Here is an 18,134-nt window from a genome sequence, read left to right as displayed (position 1 = left end):
CGTTATCATTATCATAATTTTCATCATCATTATAATTATCATCACCATTGAGTAAATGCTACCAATTATTTTGTTGTTGAGAATAGCGTGATGTTCTTACACAATTCCTCTAAAGTCTTCGATGGACCTTTTTGGAGAGTCAATCAAACTTAACTGGCCAATCAGAAGAGGACTAGTAATACATGCTTGTCCTACAAACACACCTGCTGTCCCACAAACACATATTTACCTACTCATAAACTTATGCTGTCATTTTGTAGGATATTAGCAACAATATTTAAGGGACGGGGCTTAATGGAAATGTCCATTATGACAACTCCATCTTTAGGATATTTAAGAGGAGGAGGGTAGAGTCTATTACATGAGTTCACAGCTACAAACCCATTAATAGTAAATCACAAATGAACCTGGAATGTATCATTCCAATAAAAAAAATAAAAAACCTGTTAAAATGTTATCATATTTGCATTTTTCAGGCAGAGGAAGACTTTAAAAAGCGAAAAGAAATCTTGGACTGGGAGATAAATGAGGAATACCAAGCATTACAAAAGGAACAGCTGAAGCTTGAGGGGTTGAAACAAAAACTAAAGATTTCAAAGGAGGCACTGAGCAAGATGGAGGAAACTGCGTCTGCTGAACTTGCCAAAGAGAATTTAGAATTTATTAAAGCAAAGGAAAATTTCGAACAACTGAAACAAGTGCAGATCGATTCTATAAGGGAAGCAGAAGAAAAAATTCGGGATAAAGCTGAGCGTATGGTAGGAGAGATCTGGGAGAAACGTGCAGAACTGGATGATAAACGTAGGGAGTTGATTGAGAGAGAAGGGAAGAATCAAAGAGCTCTAGAAACTGAGAGTTATGAAAATGAGGAAGAAAAACTAAAGTTAAATGAAGAAAAGCAGGAAATAGCGATTGAAAAAGAAAAAATGGAAAAGGAACAAGAGGAATTGAATTGTCAGGAGATTGAGATTGAACAAGCGATAGAGGAAGAATTTCGCCATTTGGAGGAACGACGAAAGAAAGATGAAAAGATTCTCGATGAGGAATGGGCGAAACTACAAAACATGAATGGATGGGATGTTGAGACTCTAGAGAAAGAGATTGAAGTTAGAGAACTTGATTTAAAAGATATAAAGAAGAGAGTTAAAGAAAATGAGAAAGTTCTTAATGGGGTCGTAAAAAATCAGGAAGATTTGACCTCAAAACTTGACCAGGAAGGCATTGACGTTGTTGATGGACGGGAAAGGATTGAAGTGTTGAAATCTTCACACGATGCATCAAAGGAATCATTGGAAACCGTGCTGAAGCAACGCGAGCTGCTTAACGAGCAACAGCGCAAAACTGAACTAGAACGTATACAGTTTTTGAGGGAAAGTATTTCTGATATGGAGGAAGTACATTGTCTTCTGGTGCAAAAGTCACAGAAGATTATGGAAGAGGAGATGGAGCAGGTGAAGATGGAGAGGGAGCGATTGACAGAGAAAGACGACCAGGGGCTTGATGATCTTCAGAAGCTTAACGACTACGAGGAAGAGAAGAAGCTGAAGGAGAACAAGTGGAAACTACAAGAGGAGCAACTTCGATTACATCATAAAATACATGTGAGTCGGGAAATTGTTTTGTTATTCATTTATAGTAATAACATTTTCATGTATTTTAATATAATACACATCAATATTAACCCAGCCTATCGTAGTTTTATGTACTAGTGGCAGTAGTGGTGAAGGTGGTTATAGTAACTGTAATAATATAGTGCTGAAGGTGGTTATAAACAGTAGTACTATAGTGTTGAAGGTGGTTATAGTAACAGTAGTACTATAGTGGTGAAGGTGGTATAGTAACAGAATACAGTACTATGGTGTTGAAGGTGTGTCACATGGGTAAATTATCACAGACTCAAATGTTACCATTCATAAATGTATTTCTCATACCCCTCATATCACATTGTCTATGTAATAATGAACTATATTTAATTTCACATGTGTAACCATAAACTGAACATATGGAATATTAACATGTATTCAAAGTTCGAAACAGTGTAATGTTCTTTAACATCCGTTGTCCACAATACATGTCAGCTTGTATTGGTAAACTGTTCCAGGATGTCTTTCGCAATACAGGAAGCTTTCAACACAACAAATTCCAATACAGGCTTTGAACGAGCAGATTATCAATTCGTACAACGCAACATGCCAACAGGTTATCCACAGATAGTTATAATCACTAGCACGAGGACACCTATAGTAAAGTACCAAACATTTTACAACAATATTATTCATTTCACTACATACTGTAAGCTTAGCCAGCGAGCCATCCAGCCATCTTTTGGATGGCCTACAATTATTACCGTGACGGCTTGGCCTAATCAGCTCGGCCTAGCCCAATTGGGCCTGGTCTACCTTTAGAAAATTCTTTATATTCTTCAAATCTATCGAATGTTACATTAAACTAAAGCAAAATCATATTTACGTTTGATAAAAATAACATTTATTAATTGCATGTACGTTGTTTTCGTACCAATATTCGGTAGGGATTCCCAAAGATCCCGAGTGGGCATGGCCCACTATGTTACTGTATAACCTGTATTTTACAGGAAGAACAGGATTCTAACAGGGAGAAAAGCTTAAGGGAATAGAACCATTCCATGGTTAATGCATAGTTGGTGTGTACATACATTGCATAAATTTTACCAACATGCAATTTTTTATGACTGTGAAGCCTCTAAAGGTATTAAATATTAGTTTATCAATCACTCCCCCGTCATGAATTTAAGTTACGCTTGGAGTACTAGCAAATGTCTACACTAGCATATGGATGGCTGAATATGCAGACTTAAAATAATGCATCATGTGGGGGAAAACTGCAGAACTGTTGAATTATTTTGATGCAAATTGCTGTTGCAATATTGTTGGCATTATAAATTTTAATGCTGCTTGGTACACAATTAACTTGCCATTGGGAATCATTTATATATTGCATCTTCTCACTTCACACAGTCCAAATCAAAAGAAGAGGTACATGACCTATCCCCGGATCTGCACATCAAGGCTAAGGTTGGCAAATCTGCATCCTAACAACCTTCAATTCTACAATAATTTTACAAATTTTCTTCTGTTCTCTGAGTTTGCTTCACAACAGTTCTATATTTCAATCAGATTTCTGTTTAAAGTGAATGATATTGCTACAAGGAAATGAATTATTAAAATTCATGTATAATTATTATCCAATACTAAAATGCTAATTACTACTTATGCATTGTCACATTCATGAAATGTATAATATTCATGAGTTCTGTTTCTAACCGGGTGCATTAGGTTTTCTTCTTTTTTCATGCTTGATTCTTTGTCATCTGCTTGTTGTTTTTCTTTAAATTTTAGTTACATGTAAATTTTATTAAAGAATATGCATCCATCCATCTTTTGATCAACTAAGGCCGCCTCAGACAGCATGGTACGATGTAGCCTTTAGGTCATCGTGAGAATATTGAACATGTTTAATATTCCACGAACAAACAGACTTTCCCAATGCAAACCTATCACATCAGTGTATAACTTACACAGACCCAACGCAACAGCAAATCTTTTTGAGATGTGTCGCACGACGCTGTCTGAGTTGGCCTCTAGTGAGACATCAATTCCTGTAGTCAACAATGCATTAATTCTAGTACATGACTAAACACGAGAAATTAAATGAATCTGTGACTTAGAGGTAAAGCGCTCATCTTCTAATACTAAAGTCTTGGGTTCAACCCTTCCAGAATGTTAGCATTTCACTCACTACCCAAAACAACTACACTTGCCAAGATTTATTATAGAGCTCAAATATCCTCATAAAACCCCACAGCTCTCCACTTTGTGAGACAAGTTTTTAAATGCCCCAAGGGTCCCAAATGATCAGATCTCCACTACCTAGGCCTAATTTACATTTTCAAGGTCTCCTGGATTCCATTAATCAATAATGTCCTCAACAGAAATATTGTGTTGTAAGCCTGATGTCCTAGATATACTGTGAATAAAATCTCTCTAAGAAATCTGCGACTTGCTAGGTCTAATCTAGACTTGATTAAAGATCATCGAGGGTCACAAATAATCAGCTTTGATGGATGGATTGCCCTAGATTAATATATAAATTAATCATTTTTTTAAATCTTTAAATAACATTAAATGCATGTTTTAAGTTTTATTCGTACATCTGATTATTTCTTTTCAAATTCACATGTAGGTGTAAAGCACTAAAGAACTACAAGTAGGTTACTCAACTAACTTACCATTTTCATGCATCTCTAATGGAGGTGTTTCTTAATGCTATATTTAATTGCATGTGTATATTTTTGTGTTGATTATTATAGCATTTGGATATTGGGATTTGAACCCAATACCATCTGGCTAAAGGCAGGTTGCCCATACCAACATACATACTATTTATGTTCTATGATTGTAGCATTTGGAGATTCTTGAAGACCAGATGCAGGTGAACCAGGCAGAGTTGGAGAAGAAGCAGTTGGATTTTGAAGGTCAAAGAAAAGCAGAACTTGAAAGAATTCAAGCAGAGAAATTAAAGCTTGCTGAAATGGAGGACCAAGATAGGTAATAATTATAACCACAGAGATATTAAATAGATAATAGCTCAGTCATCATTATATTATGCACATGTAAATTGTAATCCCAGCCAATCCTCACTGTGTATTTCACTGTTGTATCTCTTCACTTGGATCCACTGTATGGTACACACCGACTTCTTCACTGCGCTACCAAACAATATTTTAATTATATATAATATTTTCAACTACAGTATGCACCATTTTTATACTTTATAATTTTATGTTGTTCTTTTTGTGTTTCATTGTGCTGATTTTTATTTGGTAATTGTTCAACTTTGATTTTGTATGCAAAATTGCAGTAAAGAATAAATAAAGTAAGAAAGTACCCATGTAACTTCTGGGCATGAAGAAGCGAAGCAGATCTAGTACACAACAGGATGTCAGCCTTGTAATCTCTTAATCGGTAGTCCAACAGATTTCCTCAGTAGCACTCGCTTCAACCATTCAACTAATTCACTCTGGTGTTTGTTTCTGTAACTGCATCGGTGGCCAACAAAACAAATTCATCCCAAAATCACTAAACATTCCGACTTAACCTTTGGTTGCCCTCTGAATGGATCATTGTTGTAAGTAATCTACCATAACAAGTCACTGAATTAAGGTCTTTTAGGTTTAATGTAGTGTGGTTATCCTAAGAATAATTGGTCAACCATTGAAGCAGACATTTTGATAAAAATGAAAAAATATTTGAAAGATCAAATCAAGTATTCCTGAAACAACTTTTAAATATAAAAGAATGTACTTTGCATTGAGTTTCCCTCTTTTACCTAATTTTCCAATTTTTCATATCTTCTACTATCACTATCTTTCTTTCAATATGACATACATATTATTTCCAAACCACAAACTGAAAAAAATACAAGCTTTAGTGTCAATACTGTTGGTCCTAATATATATAACTCACTTAGCAATTAACTTTAAGTCTTCCAAATCAGTTTTTATTTTAAAGAAAAGTTTTCACCATATTTTAATGCATTCCTAATATTTTACTCACTACAATTGTTTACGCCTCTGTCCTGGCTCATTGCCTGTTGTTTTACTATTTCACAAAATTTTTGCATACTGGTTTTATCATATCGGCCTGTTTTATTTTATTTTTCATTGTTTAGATATTTTTAAATAATTTAATTAAAAACATTCACATTTTTGTGCAATTTAGGTAAACTTTTTCCCTGATGTCTTCTTTTATACGTTATATGTTGACTTTTTTATACCTTGTTTAGGCGAGACTTTTTTTATTTCTTGTTTCGCATACTTATTTTTTTAAAGATTATCGGAGGAGGGCAGAATAAAAATAGAAATAAAATTTTGTTTTTTTATTTAGCAAACAGTTTTGCTAAAACCAGACAGAGGAGAAATTAAAATAAAATTTTATTGGTAAAAGTAAATATAAGATGGTTAAATTTCTCAAAATTATATAACTAGGAAGAAATATACATAATTTATCTTTGGAGATTTCAAGGCAGTGGAATTCGTAATAAAAATAAAGAAAAACTTTTATTTTTTTCTGAAATTTTCACTTTTTCGCAGCGGCGAGTGCGCTAATTTGCCAAAAAATAAATTTTACTTTTATTCGAAATCATTAATATTTGCTGTCGGCGAGCTCGCTAAACAAGGTATAAAAAAAGTCTAACCTTTGCGAACCCACCACTTGCCAATAATGATTTCGAATAAAAATTTTATTTTATTTTTGGCCAGTGAGTGCACCCGCCTAAAAAAAGTTTTTCTTTATTTTCATTACGCCCACCGCTGCCTTGAAATCTCCAAAAGTAAGATACTATTTATGTATGTTTCTTCCTAATTATAAAAATTTAAAGCATTTAACCATCTTATTACTACACTGTTTACTTTTAACAATAACATTTTAATTTTATTTACTCCTCCGTCTGGATATTTTTGGCAAAACCATTTGCTAAATAAGAAAACCCAATTTAATTTTTATTTTTTCCCACCCTCCTCTGACGATCTTTAAAAAATAAGTTTGCGAAACAAGGTATAAAAAAAGTTTTGTCCAACCATTAACGATTTTTATGTATTTGGATACTTAATGATTTTAATTACAAATGGACTCATAACTGAACAACCTCTCTGAGGTTTTAATGAGCTCCAATAATTATTTTATTATCTATTGTATTGTTTTATGATAAAACGAACAAAGATTGAATTGAACCAACCATGTAAGAAATCGTAACTCCTGTGGTCACTGGTAAAAATTTGCATCTAAGATGTATTGTTACTTTTTGTTTTTATCTTACATGTTGACTAGATTTCATAGAAAAGTTGAAGAGGAAGTTAAAAAGAAACTATTTGAAGAAAAGGTAGAAAGAGAGAAGAAGGAATTGATGGAAAAAAAGAAAATTCAAGACGAGTTGAAACTTCTACAAAAAGCACATGAAAAAGAAATTGAACAACTAAAGAAACGATTTGAATCAAGGTACTTGTCTGCTGCCCTCACACTTCACTTCACAAACTTACACAATAAAAGTAAATTGTGTTCGTGAAAAAAAAAAGCGCATCAAAATAACCGCTAATTTCCCGTCAAGCAAATTTGTATTATGTTAATTAATGCAAGCTACTTTCATTTTGTTATTTTGTAATTTGAGCAACAAAGTATAAAGCACTTGGAAGTATTTATTGTATTATTATTTTTATAATTTTTGCTTGTATTTTATGTTTATTTTTTTTTTATAAATTTTTTTCTTTTTCATTTTGATATACATTTTAAAGTGCTTATAATCATATATATTGAGTGGATCTGTAACTTTGTGGTTAAGGTGCCTGACTTCAATTCCAAGGGTCATAAGTTAAAATCTTGTATCGCTACCAAAACAACTCCTCATTTTAAACCTTATATGTATACGAGCGTCATGTGTATAGGTCTCTCTTGTGGAAAGGATTGACAGTTACTATATAAGATAATGATTGATGTGGTATTTGAAATCGTTGCCCATGCTCCTAATGAATAGAAAAATAATCGTTGAAATTCACTTTATCTGACGATTTAAAATGGAATGAAAGTATTGGTCATTTTGTTGTTCAAAATCCGCCTCTCTTTCAAGTGTTAATTTTACAAATGGATGGATTAAATTATCTTGACCTCGTTTTATCATCATTTGGTACGGCGGTATCAAAGAGACGGACAAGAAAGATGTAAATTCAGTAATTAAGGCGACACCCTGCATCACTAGTACCGATCAGCCCTTTTGCAACTCAATTTATGTTAACAAAGTTTTCTAGGTATATTTTTGCAGAGTGTTTAATGCTTCCATTTACTCCCCACTATGATTAATACATTACTTGTATTATTTTTCCCCTTCAGGCATCAGAGCACTTAACTATATTAACTGTTTAAGTAATTCATGTATTATTTATTTATGTCACAGACAAGCAAGTATTAACCATATTCATATACTTAACACGATAATCAATACTGATAATTACTAGATAGTATTATTTTATTTGTATTATTTCTTTTTCATTATTAAACTGATCATTGTATTTTTTATTTAATTATTAATGGGTCAAGTTTATTTTAATAATCAATCCATGCTCAAAAGTATGCAATTCAGAAAACAGAATATCTATGTATTTTTTTCTAACTTAGGAAAGTTTCTTTTGGAAGCAGGTCTAATCCGTACGGAAGCTTGAAGGTAAGGAATCTTCAGTGTTATTTTTAATGATGTTTTGGTTTCAAAACAGTGACGGATCCAGGAATCCAAGATAGAGGGTGCCCAAAGAGGAACTTTTACATATGTACACCATTGTCTCCATGTTTTTTATCTCCAAAAATTTAGGGGGGGGGGGGGCAGGCTTGGGCTTGAATTCACCTATGGTAATAGCAATGATAATACACTAATATGTAAGTGTTTTCAATCTTCATTAAAGGTAATAGTACTTTATATAAAAAAAATGTTTTTTTGAACAATTTGTTGTTGGGAACTTAAAAGTGCAATACATTATTATGGAATAATTTGTTAAACTAAACAGAAGTAATTCATCATGGCAAATTATGAGTGGTTAACAGCACCATTCTGAGCCCAAGTGTGTTTTTAATTTAACATATATCATATTCATATTTTTATATAGTATAGAAATATGTAAATTCCAAGTTATAGTTTTGTAATGCAAATTGAGGTTATCAATAAATTATAATACAATGTGAACTTGCATTTCCTCCTCTCCGTTTGATTAAATGTGTTAAGTAAAAGTGCACAGCCATTAATGTTGAATAATTTTTAGTCTAAACATACAGTAGCTAGTCATTACTGTACTGCACACTTTGATTGGTTGAACCAGGGAGTAGTTATATTACATTGCTCCCTAGTTGAGAACATAAAAATATATAACCCCTCTCAGCCCTCCCACTCTTCAGCCCCATTATAACATTTTCTCATCAAATAGTCTGCATTCACCATTTTGTTCATTTTTATTTTTGTTGCGAGTCAAAGGTCATAACAGTCATGACTCTTTATATTTGGCCATTCAGCAGGTCGTTATATAAATTTTTTGGTAATAAATTTGGCCGTAATTTTTAGATCGATTATACATAGAGTATACACACGCTTTGTGTCACACAGGGAAAGGAATTTGCATGGACTGGAATCAGAGGTGGCGCCAGGATTTGCCCGACAAAAGCAATGTGGACGTGGTCAAGCTTCGATTAAAAGGATTTGAAAGTGGTCCAGTGGGCGAAGCCCCTGAAAATTTTAACAATTTAGGGGTTTCAAAGGCTTATTTAATCTATTTTAGAGTCTACTAATATGTAGAAAATACATATAATTTTTTTTTCTCCCCGACGAATTGTGCTTTTTCTCCCCGACGTGGGGGGGTGGCCAGCTCTCCCCGACAGGGGGCTCTGGCCCACCACTGGCGCCACTCCTGACTGGAATGTTGTTTTTGTTGACGTGCATTTTGTTGGGGACGCTTGCTTTGTGCTATAATTCTTTGATCAAGTATCAACTTTATTATTAAGCCATTTCTTAGTCTGAGCTGTACATGCCCATATTCAAGGTCAATAAACCTATGCTGTGTGCATGTGGTGCATGTCAATCAACATAAGCCTTGATATGGGCGTGCGCAGCTAGTTTAGAGTACACAGTGACTTATTAACATTTTAACTGCTTTGAGGATCATGGAATATTTGATTAATAACACATATTTTGAACCAAATAGAAATTTTGAAATTGAATATAAAATGTATATTGTTAATGTAATGTTTGCAATATGCAAAGTGTACTGGCAAATTTCAATATGTTATGTATATTTTTAATCTAATGCTTGCAATATACAGTGTAATAAAAAATTTCAATCTAATTTATTTTTAATTTAATGCTTGCAATATACAATGTAATAGAAAATTTCAATATGCAACTAGCTAAATAATGCAAATTGTAGTAGCCGCTGTTTTATTAATGTATATATATTTTAAAAATGAACTTTCTACTGGTTTAGAGATCATGGGTTGCTCACATATTTTAATTGTATAATAACAAACTGTTAAAAAAAAACCTTGCAGCCACATTATAAAATCATACGTTTCTTAATATTGCTTGCTGTATATAATTAATATTGTATCTCTTTAATTCATTGGTTTTCTTCCACATGCTATTATTCCAACAGAACACTGATGGGTTCCCTAATGGATCTGGTAGAAGGCGGGAAGGGGTGAGTGATGATTACTGACGCTTATGTTGAGTGTTGCTTTTTGTTGCTTGTGCATTTGGTTTGGTTTTCCTATTAATTTGGTACCTATCAGCTTTAACTACTTTTGTTTTTGTTGTGGATTTTATTTCTTGTGAAAGTTCAGTTTATTTTTTGTACTAATTTTATTTTTATGTTAACAAATTTAACTTTGAGGATAATGAATATGTTGCCAATATTTTCATTTCAACTGTTTATTAACACACATCATTTTGTTTTAAGCTCTGACTGTACACACTATCAAATTGTATGTGTAATACTAATAGTACACATTCATGCCCATATATGGTCACATCACACACATTTGTCACATAATATTTGTGGCACAGACAAGCCAAACCAGTCACTCGTCGCAACATTCGATTTTGAGTTAGTAATACAGGGTTTAAGAGTAAAATAAGAGCTATAAAATGGTAAAAAAATCATTCAAATCTGACATTTCCTTATAAAGTTACAAGCATTTAAGCATACAGCTGTTTAAAGAACAATATATGAGAAATCAGCCTTCAAAGTTTATGATTTCAGGCATTTCTCATGCAGAAACTATTATAAAATCATTAAAAAGTGTTGTTTTAACATTTAAATTGGGAAAAATAACAGCACAGCATGATGTATAGATACATGAACCTTAGTTTAGTGAAATAAAATAGATTTTTTAAAATATTACATTCTAGCATGTTTTTGCTATTTTCTCTGAAACAGAATTTGCGACGAGTGACTGGTTTGGCTTGTCTTTGCCACATTTGTTATAAGTCAACCATGACGGCATCACTCCCAATTTTATTTTCCTATCCATTCACAAATTTTTCATTAGATGAATTGTAGGCTAGTGTTTTAACACCTAGCACTATGACACGCGTCTGTGGAAAGAGAAGGCAGACACTTGCCCAGTCGTCATTACTTGACAAGTGGTAATTGAAAAATTCCTTTCGTAAAACAAGGTTGATTACAACCCGAGGAAAATTTACTTCAGATTCAATATTATGTATGAAAAATTAAAGAATTTCTTGAATCAATGAACCCTAATAAACCAAAGAAACTAAACATTTATTAGGAATACTCTAGACCTATTTTAAAGGCTCAAGGAATGAAATTTAATGTAGGCTAGGAGGCCGTCGTGGCCTAGGCCTACATATGAAATCATCACATGATATTACAGTCTGCACCTACCAAAAAGTGATTACTGTATACGGCTCTCAAATGCTTTAAGAAATGTTTATTTCTTTGATGATTGTCTTTCAAAATAGCATTACAAGTTCTTCAAACACATTCAAATATTTATTCAATCATCGTATCCGTACTGATGTTTAACAACTTTGCTGTGTGTTAGTGCGTACTGCAGCAACACTAGGGGAATTTTCCCCTAGTGTACGCACACAGTATACTGATGATATCACTATAGCAACCGATAACTGCTACAACAGTTGATTATCAAAACTAACATTAAAAGACGGCAATTGACTTATAAAGCAATTAGTAGTGCATGCATCGTACACTAGGGGTAAATTATTATACTTAGGTTAGATTTAATGCATTCAAAATTTCCCTTGCAGGCCATCAGGAAATTTGTACATGCATTAAATCTAACCTAAGTATAATAATTTTCCACTAGTGCACTATGCGCAGCTATGCTAATTGCTTAATAGTGGGCTCTAGTTTTGAACAACTTAATATACAGGTATTATGGATACTTTATGACTCTTAATTGATCACTTATTCATGTGCTCGAGTATTCCAGTTGCTTCCAAAATGTTTCTGTCATATGTTTGTTGTGCTATTTTGGTGTATTTGAGAGAATCACTATAATCAGAATACACCAAAATAGCACAACAAATATATGTTTCTGTCATATGTTTATTGTGCTATTTTGGTGTATTCTGATTATAGTGATTCTCTCAAATACATATTCAATTTTCTACAAAATTCATCATTCATTAGGTATAAATTTACATTTGATTTATTTATTCATTCTAGTCCTTTGATGCACCATTGGCTGCCCATACTGAAGAAGTGAAAGACTTAATCAAGATCACGATACCACGGTACATGTTGCGTGGCCACGGTTGGGACTCTCATTACGTGTTTGAGGTGCAGATCACCATACTGAACGAAACTTGGATTGTTTACCGACGGTACAGCAAGTTTAGAGAGCTTCATGAAATTATGAAGAAAAAATACCTTGAGGTAAACACACTATAATTCTTTTCTATAATATCAGTCTAAAAAATATAAATTGAATAGGTCTACACCAACAGTAAGCATGTACAGTAGTAGAAGAAAGAACATTATGAAAAATAATCTGTGTGTTGTGACATCAGAATTGTTGAAAAAAAATAAAATAATTCAAACTCTACTGGCGCTTGGATTCACCACAGCACATTCTTGGTCAACTGGTACTGGGTATTTTCCCTTTCCGGTTATGAAGCACAAGCCAAGCCTCAGTAATGCAGGAAAACAATGGTACTGTAGGCATAAAATTGGTCATTGTTCAGGAACCCCATGAATCACAATAGTACAGTCTCACAAAAACAAAGAAAGATTAAATAATACAGATTACAACAATTAAACACAAAAGGAAAGTGGAGAAGAGTGATATTAGGCAAACAAGTAAGTCTTGAGTGCATGTTTAAAAAGATGAGGATCTGAAATATCTCTAATGTCAGTTGGAAGATTATTTGCAAAGTTTAGAAGCATATTAACAGGGGAATGAAAAACCTCCAATTGTGCTATGACATTTGCATGTATACAAATGGGGTAGTGATCCATGTAATTCATTAATTTTATATCTATTTTTATATACACTGTATAATTTATTATTTAAAGATTATTGCAAAGTTTAGAAGCATAACAGGGGAATGAAAAACCTCCAATTGGGCTATGACATTTGCATGTATACAAATGGGGTAGTGATCCATGGAATTCATTAATTTTTATATCTATTTTTATATACACTTTATAATTTATTATTTATTTATCTATATTTTATTTTCAATTTCAACACAGATTGGATTGCTTGAGTTTCCACCGAAGAAATTATTTGGAAATAAATCAGAAAAAGTTGTATTTAAACGTAGAGGTAATTTAGAGGTAAGTACTGGATTTTTTTTGTGTACCAATTACATTTATAATGATGATGATAATCATAAAGATGACAGTGATGGTAGTCATGATGAGGATGATGATGATGATTATGATGATAATGATGAGAAGGATGATGGTGATGATGATGTCGATCAATGTCAATAACAATGGTGGTTATGAAGATAACAATGACTTTCATTATTTTTTTGATCTGTTACAAAATCAAAAGATTTTATTTAAGGCGATACTTTTTTACACGTTTTTTCAAAACTTATTTTTTTAAAGCTTGTCAGAGGAAAGCAGAAAAAATTTAAAATAGATAATGTTTTCTTATTTAGCAAATAGTTTTGCCAAAAACATTCAGACGGACGAGAAAATAAAAATAAAATTTTATTGGTGAATGTAAACTGTGTAGTAATGAGATGGTTAAATGCTTTAAATTTATATAACTTGGAAGAAATATACATTCTTATTTTTGGAGATTTCAAGGCAGCAACGGGTGTAATAAAAATAAAGAAAAATTTTTATTTTTTTCTGAAATTTCTATTTTTTTCGTAGCGGCGGGTGTGCTAATTGGTAAAAAATAAAATTTTATTTTTATTCAAAATCATCATTATTGGCGGGCGGCAGATTCGGTATACAAAGTATAAAAAAAAGTCTCACCTAAAGGTCTAAAACCGGGAACTCACTGCGTCTTACGACGGTCGGACGACAAATCCAACTCTGTTCCTTGTGAGCGATAGACAGCGCGATGCCGTCTGCTGATTGTCGTTGGCAGTCTGAACAGATTGTCATTAAAAATGATACATTGCGCCTTTTTTGTGGTGTTGTGTTCTTCATGGAATCGTGTTGGTCGACGACCGTTGGGTCCAATGAGTGCCCAGAATAATGCACTAGTTTAAAGCTAGTCATCTATAAAGCAAGCTTTTTTCCATTTCTACTCTAACAGGATTATTTACGGAATTTCATCGCTGCATGTTTGAAGATTGGACATTGTCCGATAGCACCTGGGCCTGGCAGGACAATCTCCAAGGGAATTCTTTGTGAATTTGCACCATTTTTTAAGAAAGGAGCATTCGAAACGACAAAGTACGGTACAACGTAATATCAGGCCTAGAAACAGATTTATATCAAGAATAGATGGCATTTGAAAGGTGGCAATCACATGTTAAGCTTGTACTGCGATATCTTGCTGAGAACTCTTGCCTGTGTATTTGTATCTTTTTATCCAATGTTTTGTTCAGTTGTACTAGAGATCACAGTGAAACATGGGGAATGATAGGAATTCTAAAACCACACAAATATATATTTTTATTTATGTAAATCATGACAATGAAATCTGAAGAATTTTAATCTGGTATCCAGCATAGCATAATAGTTCTGCTTCGGTGGTTTTCAATACAGGGAAAGGTAAAACCTGTAGATATTCCAAACTAACAGTACTTGAAAGTTTAAGGTATTAATAAAATTCTGGACAAGAATGTTGGAAAAAGGCACTATTAATAAAGATAAGTAAACAAATTTATTTGCAATGAAAAAATAATTAATCAATTAATTAGAAAATAATTGTAGTACAATAAATGTAGTACATTCATAATTGAAACTAATAGATAGAACTAATAAGGTTATTTTTAATATAATAATTTTAATATTTTAATAAAATATTTAAATAATGTAAATTTTATTTTTATTTGGGTAGCTAAGAGCTATAAAAATGGTGTGCTGAGGTTTATTATTTGCTTTCACTGCCCCCTTATTTAATGATTGTTAAGATACCATTTGCCATAGTTAAATTGCTTGAATAGTTTTGGCTACACAAAAATTGAAAGTGCTTCCCTATATCTGTGCAATTGGTGATACATTTGTATATAAACACATAAATATTTTTGTAATAAGCACAATCAAGAAGCCCATGTTACATGAAATGATGAACATAAATAAGTTGCGTGTCAAATTATTTTTTTTTTCTAACTCAATACATTTTCCAAGTCATGAAGTTATTAATTAGGTCTATTTTAATTGGTTTTTTTTTTTTTCAAATAAACACTCTACAAAAAATTATGGGCATTGGTATGGACATATGGTACCCTGATATGGACAGTTCTATTTTCTTTATTGGAGTGTTCATTTAAGGATAAAATCGCAATAGTTAGTTTATCCAGGTACATTATCCAACCCATAGACTACTGATATCACTGTTAATTTGTGTATGTTAAGTTATTAATTTATAAGGCTTATATTATGGACTTTAAAGACCAAGGTGCTTCACATTTTTAGCCTGGTAATTGGACACTAATAATCATTGCAATGTGCAACCTCCTACTCCATAGGGGGTATACCTACTCATGAATATTTGACAAAGATAATAAATATTCAGTTAAAAGGTCATGAATATTCAGCAATTATCAATACATTCAACATAGGGCATTCACATTCTACTTTGTAACCAATACTTCTGGGTGGAGAGAGATAAAACATAGATGAAGTGCCTTTGAGATATTTATTCTCAATATTTTAATTTATTGGCTTTTGTATTGTCCCTTTTCTGGACATTTTCTATTTTAACTTTAGCGATATACATTTTAAAATACTAATGTTAATAATATTACCATTTGTATATCAATTTTAACAATCATGAGTTTCATGTATTTTTTTTCTTCTCTCATTCCTGTTTGGACAAATTTTTTAACGTAAGAATATTCATTTATCGGAATGGTACTTACTGTTGAATGAAATTGATGCTTTAAACTTGATTAAATTTATAGTCATATAATATTACCATGAATAATTGATTATAACCTTTACATTGGTAATGTACTTGTAATTTATCAACATTTGACCTTGTAGTGAACTTAGTTATTATGGCGTCAGTATGGATCCAGGTGCTGCCAGTAATAATGTATTGAAAGAGAGGCTGGTCAAATGTTTTTCTGGAAGATGATGGTTCCTTTACTTTCTAATCTGATTAGAAGACCTTAAGTCAAAATTTGTATGCATCTTTCATGACTTATTACACAAACTCATAATCTATTCTAATAATGAATTAATGATATAGTGCATTACCCAAGAGCATAAATGTACTTTAAAAAATGAAATGTTGGAATTAAGAAAAAACGTTTTAAATGTGTTCAATGGGGCTTTGAGGACACTGATGGAAATTTCCTGTTGAATTTGCAAATATGTTATTTGCCCGGGTTTGCAATTTTTAGGAGTGGGATGGAGGAGGGTGGTGGTAGTGTTGAGGGGATCCAATTTATTTTGACAGTCAAACCAGGGAGGGGTGGGTGTTGTATATTAATTAATATTTGTAACTAATTTGGTATTATCTATGAAGTGAGATGAAGAGTGAGGGGCAGTATTTGAATCAACTTACATAACACAAACATTAGTAGTCAACATAAGGGGGGAGGGAGTTCCATGTGTCATGTGCCCCTTCTCTCATCTTGATTTGCTATTTGATTTAATAGATGAATATAGTATTAATGAAATTACCCTTCTGCTAAACCCAGCCCTTCAATATTTTTTTATCTACAAAACGACAGCATAAATGTACTGTTGACATTTGACAACTCATGTGTGCATGTTATCCTGGCTCTGTTCTGATTGGCCAATTGTCCAGTTTGGCACTTGTATTAATAAAACAAATAGCTGTGTGATGAACAACTCACAAATAAGTGTAATTTTGAGTCCATCCAATCTATAGTACACTCACCTTGAAATTATGGTTATGTATCAAGTTTTCAATGAATAAAAAAAAACTCCATTTTTGTCAAATATTTCAGAATTAATACAGGTCTCCCTCTAATTAAATACCCCTTCAATTAATGACCACTTCCAATTAAAGACCGTTTTTCTGTGGTCCCAGAGTAATGGATGTCTTTTATCTTTATTATTCTAATTAGAGACCAAAGCTGCTAAAAGACCATGGAAATCACAGTCCCAAAAGTGGTCTTTAATTAGAGAGAGACCTGTATGACCAGGGGAAGGGATGTTTTACTAAGCTTTTCTTGCAAATTGTCTAATTTAGCATGTTACATATTAATAGGTTGAGAAAAGGGGTTTTTAGAAAGTAGTGATTTATAAATTATACAATTGTATATTTGATATTATTGAGTTTGAAGGGCCATTTCTTTATTTATTTGGTATTTTTTTTAAATGTAAATAAATATCGCCCTACCGAGGTAATGTTTGGCAATTTTGTCTAAGCAGTAATGCCATAATTATGGGATGTTAAAAGCAATAACAGGTCTGTTCTTGATGGGCACAATCTGTGAAACAATCTTGATTTGTTCATAAATTATTTTCATATTTTCGAATGGTTTTTATAATGATTCTCTTTGTATTTCTCACGATAATCCTAAAAAAGGTGATTGGTCTTGTAAATTGTTTTGGAAATGAACTTTTTATAATAAATACATTGAAATAACGTCTAAGTGTTTCGTGTGTATTTCTTATACATATATTTGAATATGAATACTGATAGTAGTACAGGTGTATTATTATTACTACTATTATTATTAATAATATTACTGCACTACTATTGGTACTGTAATAATAACAGTATAGTAGTCCTAATAATAAAAGTACTACTAGAATTAGTATTACAGTATTATTTTTATCAATATTCTAATTTAATTTTCATTATAGTATTAATTAGTATTTTCAGTTTTTGTTTTTTTATTTGTGTTTTTTGTTTTTTTCTACCGCTTTCTTTTCCATTTCAACCGTTTATTCTGGTTTTGTTCTTTTCTGT

General features: G+C 32.3%; 1 protein-coding gene across 5 annotated transcripts in view; it reads left to right on the top strand.

Annotated features, from left to right (window-relative positions):
• The window catches only part of LOC117105833 (kinesin-like protein KIF16B), a 41,598-nt gene extending 23,784 nt beyond the window's left edge, over nt 1-17,814 (top strand). Inside the window, exons 23-31 of one of the 5 annotated variants that reach the window (XM_033247132.1) lie at nt 477-1,601; nt 2,997-3,053; nt 4,441-4,586; nt 6,867-7,034; nt 8,226-8,250; nt 10,220-10,264; nt 12,275-12,484; nt 13,304-13,387; nt 14,331-17,814. In XM_033247132.1, the coding sequence (XP_033103023.1) occupies nt 477-1,601; nt 2,997-3,053; nt 4,441-4,586; nt 6,867-7,034; nt 8,226-8,250; nt 10,220-10,264; nt 12,275-12,484; nt 13,304-13,387; nt 14,331-14,486 (2,016 nt within the window). In that variant the 3' untranslated portion in view covers nt 14,487-17,814. The other 4 variants (XM_033247131.1, XM_033247133.1, XM_033247135.1 and 1 more) reach the window with 4 other exon arrangements.
• The last annotated feature ends 320 nt before the right edge of the window (nt 17,815-18,134 follow it).

This window comes from Anneissia japonica, unplaced genomic scaffold (assembly GCF_011630105.1).
Source record: "Anneissia japonica isolate Jap-2015-1 unplaced genomic scaffold, ASM1163010v1 scaffold287754_len4335492_cov202, whole genome shotgun sequence".
Lineage (NCBI taxonomy): Eukaryota > Metazoa > Echinodermata > Crinoidea > Comatulida > Comatulidae > Anneissia > Anneissia japonica.
Note: the sequence above shows the minus strand (reverse complement) of the source record. Positions and strands in the feature narration are given on the sequence as shown.